The 7,548-nt window shown below is 40.0% G+C and overlaps 1 protein-coding gene across 1 annotated transcript; it reads left to right on the plus strand.

The window, feature by feature from the left end:
* Nucleotides 1–5,666: 5,666 nt before the first annotated feature.
* LOC131922270 (putative vomeronasal receptor-like protein 4) lies at nucleotides 5,667–6,596 on the plus strand. Its single transcript, XM_059277035.1, has one exon. It carries the CDS (start codon nucleotides 5,667–5,669, stop codon nucleotides 6,594–6,596), a length of 930 nt encoding a protein of 309 aa, XP_059133018.1.
* Nucleotides 6,597–7,548: the final 952 nt, after the last annotated feature.

Genomic DNA, 7,548 nt, shown 5'->3' on the forward strand with positions numbered 1-7,548 from the left:
TAGTTTTCTAACATCCATGTGTCTTTAAAATGTCAGGCAGAGAAGATGGTCTCATTTTGTGAAAGTAGAACAAAATGATGTCACAGGGTTATCCATTTGATCAGGAATTTGATAATCATAATACCTGCTTAAGTTTTAAATGGTACAGATTATTGCTTGCCTTAAATTTTTAATTTTGAAAGTCTATATCTTGTGCAGTTAGAAGGATAATGCCATGAAGTCTGGCTGCCCTTGGCAGGGAGCCTGCAATACGAAGGTGGTAGTGTTCCTTTCCCTCAAGGCAACCATTTGACACAGGCCCTGTGACCCTCCTGTTATCTCCACTGGGTTGTACAGGATGCATGCCCCTGGTTTGTGAGGCCACAGTGTTGTGCCCTTTTGGTTTCCTGGTGTTCCTGAGATTGTAAGACTTTGAGAGAGCACTTTTTAGAGATTCTTCTACTTCACATGACTGCATTCAATTATGTGTGTGAATATGTGTGCACATTAAATTTACACAAATTTCATGGGAAAGCCAGAATTAGGAAAGTGCGCTTGATCTGCCTTACCCATCTCCTGAGAGTCGTGGAGTTTCACCCTGAGCTTAGCAATCTACACTTGTTTCTTTTTGCAGTGAATGCTAATTGGTGTGTTCACATTGTAATTTCCCTAGCATGTTAAAGGAGACTGAATTTTCTTTTCTCTATGACCAACCTAAAGGTGACTTCTCTGAAATTGCTTCCTAACCCGTTGTCTACAGGTCATGGCCGTATTATTCTAAATTCCAAGATGCTTCAATGCTGAGGTCAGCAGAATACAGAACACAAAGTGAACTTAAAATTCAGGTAATCAGCACACACTTCCTTTACATGTACATACATATTGTTTACAATGATCAGTTATTAGATTCTGCGGATGTTGATAAATTTCTGAGAGGAACCATAAAATGATTATATGGTAGCTATTGCCTCTGCTCCATGGTAACCATGGTCTTTTCTTGCCCACGTTCAGCACGAAGGACAGTGAGAGCCTTGTAGAGGATGTCATAATCCAGCTGTTCAAGCCTTTTTCAACACCATTTACAGAAGGTTGCACGGCTGAATGAGATGAGCTGAAGATCTTGGAATGACAAAGAAAGCATTAAATTTGTTATTTATGTAGTCATAATTACTTTATCCCAGTTTAGTGGAGGTTTGTAATGTATTATCTGAATGTGCCTATGTATAATTACATATGATCAGTTTTCCATTTTTTGTTCTAAAGCTTAATTAGAATAATTTGAGAAAATAATTTACCTTTGATCCTAGCAATATAACATAATACTGTGCCTGCCAATTTTTTTCAGTGACATATCCAGGGCATTCAGATATTTGATATATACTAATAAAGCATGAGGGGATGTCATCTTTGTTCACCAAGGCTTGAGATGTTTCAAAGGCAATGAAGGGATTACTGTATTAAGTGGAATCTCAAGAAAGGTTTCTAGGAAATCACTTTGATGTATGTTCATGATGGTCATAAACTGCACATATGATGATGATTTTTGGATCTCAGTATAACAGAAATCTGATAGAAAGTAGTAATACAATTGTTATTTTGATGATGCAAGTATCTTTGAGTCATATCTACTCCTGTAAGGAGCCCCTTATCTGTATGCCCCTAAGTAAACACAATAAAACTCATTGATTTGCCATGTTGGATTCTGGAGTAACCAACTACTTTATGATTGGATTTAAGGCCCAATCTACAAGATGAAATTGTTGTGTGACATTATTGCTAAAGAAACAAGAACAATTGTCTAATCACTCAAGACAGTGAACCAATGACAGATACCACTAAAATCCAACTTGCATCAGCAAAAGCCCACCCCAGCATGGGTGACAGCTCACAAAAGCTGGAAACCTGGAGCTCTCTGCATGACCTGCATACAGTTCATGGGTAGGAGAAAGTCCTTTCCAGGCGGCCCGGTTAGTCTGAGCCTCTTTAAGGCAGCTCACCTTTTCTGAGTGTGTCTCAGCAGTCCTTACTGCGTCTATATGCTTGGGGAGGGAAGGGCCTGGAGAGTTTGGCCAGTTTTAGAAAGTTCCTGAAGCTATTTTAAGTTGTTTATTTCCTGAACTTGAACTTTCTTTCAAGATGGAATGCTTCAGCTTCCCTTAGAACATCCTCTTGTTTCACCTCTCTGTAAAAATCCTGTCTGAAGATACCCAGTTGTTTTACCTCTCCATTAACATCAGTGTTTTAAGGAGGTTGCCTCTAAGATGGAAGGTTTTAATCTCTGAGGAAACTGCTATATAACAGAAACTCACACCTGGCACCATTTCAGGCCTACTGCTGTTCTTCTGCTAGTAACAAACAGGTTCCTGTTGACTTCTCATTATACCCATGGATTAATGCATCTCTCAACTCTTCTATTTGCAGTAGATGGTGATTAACACAGAGACCCACAGGTGGTCAAGGTCTATAAGGAATTATCATCCCTAAATGGTACATTTATATCACACACTCCTCTCTAAGGACTCAGAAGTCACTATGGAAGAGGGGCAGAGAGAGTGTAAGAGCCTGAGGTAGTGGATGACTAGAAGGAAACAGTGTCTTCTGGACACAGCAGGGAAGCCACACGTTTTAAACTCACAGTTATGAGTTATGACAGCACACACAAAACCTGTACAAGCTTAAACCAAACCAAATCCCAGAATGGAGAGGATGGGTGGGCAGAAAGTATTCAGGAATACCCCTAGCAGAGGGGGTATTGGCAATTGATAGCTGCAGAGAGAGAAAGAGTCAGTTTTCTTAAGAATGTAGTCACTTCCATTTCTCTGTCATTGGGCGATCCCTGTGTCTTTCTTGGGGTCCTGTTTTCCAGGTAGCCTGCCTGGTGATGTGAGTAGCAGTCCAGTCATCCTTGTTCCACATCTAGTATCCTGTTATGAGTGAGTACATACCATGTTTGTCTTTCTGAGTCTGGGATACCTCACTCAGGATGATTTTTTCTAGATCCATCCATTTGTCTGCAAACCTCATGATGTCATTGTTTTTCTCTGCTGAGTAGTATTCCATTGTGTATATGTACCACATTTTGTTTATCCATTCTTCAGTTGAAGGGCATCTAGGTTGTTTCCATGTTCTGGCTATTACAAACAATGCTGATATGAACATAGCTGAACAAGTGCTCTTGTGGTGTGGTTGAGCATTCCTTGGGTATATGCCCAAGAGTGGTATAGCTGGATCTTGGGGGAGATGGATTCCCAATTTTCTAAGAAATCACCATATTGATTTCCAAAGTGGTTGTACAAGCTTGCATTCCCACCAGCAGTGGAGGAGAGTTCCCCTAGCTCCACATCCTCTCCAGCATAAGGGAATGAGATCTACATGAACAGCCTGGACATGAGTGGGGGTAGTGAAGGGCGAGGATCGAGGGAAAGAGAGCTTGGGTGAGTGGGAGATCCCAGCTGGATCAACAACAGAGAGGGAGAACAAGGAATAGGAGACCATGGTAAATGAAGACCACATGAGAATAGGAAGAAACAAAGTGCTAGAGAGGCCCACAGAAATCCACAAAGATACCCCCACAACAGACTGCTGGCAATGGTCAAGAGACAGTCCGAACTGACCTACTCTGGTGATGGGATGGCCAAACACCCTAATTGTCGTGCTAGAAACCTCATCCAACTACTGAGGGATCTGGATGCAGAGATCCATGACTAGGCCCCAGGTGGATCTCTGGGAGTCCAATTAACGAGAATGAGGAGGGTTTATATGAGCGAGAATTGTTGAGACCAAGGTCGGATAAAGCACAGAGACAAATAGCCAAACAAACGGAAACACATGAAATATGAACCAATGGCTGAGGGGTCACCAACTGGATCAGGCCCTCTGAGTGGGTGAGACAGTTGATTGGCCTGATCTGTTTGGGAGGCACCCAGGCAGTGGCACCGGGTCCTGTGCTCACTGCATGAGTCGGCTGTTTGAAACCTGGGGCCTATGCAGGGTCCCTTGGCTCGGCCTGGGAGGAGGGGACTGGACCTACCTGGACTGAGTCCACCAGGTTGATCTCAGTCTGTGGGGAAGGCTTTGCCCTGGAGGAGATTGGAATGGGGGACGGGCCGGGGGGGAAGGTGAGGGAGGGGAGGGGGGAGAACAAGGGAATCTGTGGCTGATATGTAGAACTGAATTGTATTGCAAAATAAAAATTAAAAAAAAAAAGAAAAAAAAAAGAAAAAAAAATCGTTGCAAATAAGTGATAATATTATGTGATAAAAGATAATCCCGTATATTCCCATAATTAGTTGTATAATTTTACTTTAATAAACATATCATTCCTAAATTTTAAGCACAATACAAATAAATGTTTGATAATGTTTAATACAACAGCAAACGTGTTTTGTGTGTAAGTAATGAACACTTAATTTTCCATCAAATACTCATATTAGGAGTTTGATAGTGTAAGATTGAGTGTGGTAAGCTTGTTAGTGAATTCTTCATTAATATCAATAGTTTCTGAATTAAAATTAGATTTTTATTAATTATTAAGATAAGGGAACATAAAAGTAATTATATATAGTTCTATATAATTATTTAAATGTTTTGATTTATATTTATAGGTTTATAATACATATTATAATTTTCTTAAAATCTACTAAATAAAGATTTGTTATATATAATGTCCATATATAAACAACCTAAATACACTTCCTGAAATTCTTTTTTCTTGTTTTCCACAGTTTTAGTTTCTTTCTGGTTGTATTTGCATTCATGATTGTAAAATAGTATCATTAATTTCCCTTTCTTCTAGAGCTTAGACCCTTCTGTACTCCCATTTTCAGATACATAACATTTACCTTAGAAATTCTAAAGGCATCTTCTCTTTACTACTTGTTTTCATGACATCACAAGACAGATTTATATTTCCTAGATTTACTGCTTCAAATAACTCAGTGCTGTGAGAATGAATCAATTCTTTGATATCTAGCATTAGGTTTATGTATGTAGGTGTGTGTTTATATTGTGGATGATTATTAATTATAATAATCTTGCACATTGATTTACAGTTACCTAAAAAGTGGGTGTTGAAATAAATTCTTTCATGAAAAAAAAAAAGAATGTAGTCACTTATAAGTCATCATGCTCCAGTGGAAGGCCAAACATCCAAGAGTATATGGGCAGTACAAATTGGACTTGATGTGGAAGCTGGAGAGATGGCTCAGCAGTTAAGAGTACTGGCTACTCTTCCAGAAGATCCAGGTTCAATTCCCAGCACACACATAGAGACTCACAGTCACCTGTAACTCCAGTTACAGAGGATTCAATATCCTCTTCTGGCTTCTGTGGGCACCAGGTACAAAGTGGTACACAGATACAAATGCAGGCAAAATACCCATATGTATAAATAAAATAAAAATTTCAAATTGGACTTCATGGGTTTAAAAGAGGATGCAAAGTTGGGCATGTAGGGAAGGGGGTGGATCCAGGAAGATTTGTAGGGGGAGAATATGATCAAAACACATTGTCCAAACTTCTCAAAAAATAAAACAACCTTAACGATGGCATTGGGTCTCCCCTCCCTCCCTCCCTCCCTCCCTCCCTCCCTCCCTCCCTCCCTCCCTCCCTTCTTTTCTTCATTCCTTCCTCTCTCTCTCCTCCTCTCTCTTTCTTTCTAGACACAGAATGTCAGGAAGATAAGTGAGATGTACACATATGTCATCATTAGGAACATTTGTTATTTCCAAATTGGCATTGGAATTTCAGCCAGCACCTTCCTTCTTTTGTTACACATCTTCGTGGTCCTTCAAGACTGCAGAGTTAAGCCCACGGAGCTGATCATGTGTCACTTGGCCCTTGTCCATATTGTGATGCTACTCACTGCTTTAGATTTTTTGTCTCCAGACATGTTTGAGTCCCTGAATTTACAGAATGACTTCAAATGCAAGGCATTGTTTTACCTGAGCAGGGTGATGAGGGGCCTCTCCATCTGTACCACTTGCTTTCTGAGTGTGCTACAGGCCGCCACCATCAGCCCAAGCACTGACTGGTCAGTTAAAACCAAACACACACTTACAAATTACATCATCCATATTTTCTTGTTTTTCTGGTCCCTCAATTTGTCTTTCAGTAGTGATGTCATCTTGTTCACTGTGGCTTATTCTAACACAAGCCAGACAAATCTACTTGTTGTCAGTGAATACTGCTGGATATCTCCGACTACCTCCATCATTAGGGGACTGTTCCTCATTCTGACATTTTCCAGGGATGTTTTCTTTGTGGGGCTCATGATGTTCTCTAGTGCGTACATGGTGCTTCTGTTGGTCTGGCATCACAGGCAATCACGGCATCTCCACAGAAGCAGCCTCTCTGCAAGACAGTCCCCAGAGCAAAGAGCCACCTGGACCGTCCTGGTTCTGGTGAATGTTTTTGTGGTCACATACTGGATGAACCTCATCGTTTCATCCCGCTCAACATTGCTCTGGAGGTATGACCCAGTCCTTCTGAATCTTCAGAAATTTGTACTCAATTCCTATGCTACTGCATGTCCAGTGATACAAATGGCTTTCCAGAAGAGAACACATGATATTGTGCGACTCATGTACTGGAAATATAGTCACTTTTTAACAAGTTAATGGTGGATTTTTTCCCCTTGAAAGTAGATTATCCAGCAATCAGTTAAATTAATCAAGAAGCACAACATTCTTTTTTTCTGGTTTAAATAAATGCGTGGAAGCCATTTTAATAGACATAATATTTAAGATGTTGCCACCAAATACTACATAATTATTTTGGTTCAATGTTCACCATAATTTGATTTTTCTAGGTACCAGTCATTTAGTTTTACAATTTTTAATGTTTTTAGAAAAATATACTTATTGAAAAATATTGAAAAATATACTTATTGAAAAATATAAAATAAAATATAAAATAAAAATAAAAACTCTGTAGTATGCTTGGAGGTGGAGCTGTAGAGTGGAGCACTTGCCTTCCATGTGTAAGGCTCTGGTACAGTCCCAAGCACTGCAGAAGCTCCTATTGGTCATCACATCTTTCCTGCTTTTACTGTTGAAAGTGCTTTATATATTACGTATGTTTTGTTCAGTATTGAATTCTACTTGAAATAATTTCTCATGTGTTCTTTTTTTATAGCCAAGTTTTATCTTTTTGAAAATCATACTAGCATATGATAATGAAATATAATAATATCCATGCCCTTTTTCTCCCTTGGACTCTGCCCAAATCTTTCCAACACGCCCCTCCCAACTTCATGTCCTTTAAAAAATAACTTAATTCCTCCAATTAGTGCTGCCCATATGTTCATGGATGTGAGGCCATCCACTCTAGCGTGAGGATTCCTACCAGTGGCCACATTCTCAAAGGTTTATTCTCCCTCCCTCAACAACTGTCCAGTGCCAATAGCTCCTCAGTAAGGGGTGTGGGGTCTGGAAAGTGTCTGCTCCACCTCTGCCAGGATTTTGTCTGGCTTGGTCACACGTAGGTAACCTCAGATGCTGTAAGTTCATAATTGTGACAGCTGTCATGTCCAGTGAACAGAATTTCTCAGCACTCCTCTCCATCCTCTGG

This window comes from Peromyscus eremicus, chromosome 12 (genome assembly GCF_949786415.1).
Source record: "Peromyscus eremicus chromosome 12, PerEre_H2_v1, whole genome shotgun sequence".
Classification (NCBI taxonomy): Eukaryota; Metazoa; Chordata; class Mammalia; order Rodentia; family Cricetidae; genus Peromyscus; species Peromyscus eremicus.

What these genes read in the sequence shown, in the direction of transcription:
- LOC131922270 (XM_059277035.1), top strand. Translation starts at nt 5,667, where the DNA reads ATGTACACATATGTCATCATTAGGAACATTTGTTATTTCCAAATTGGC.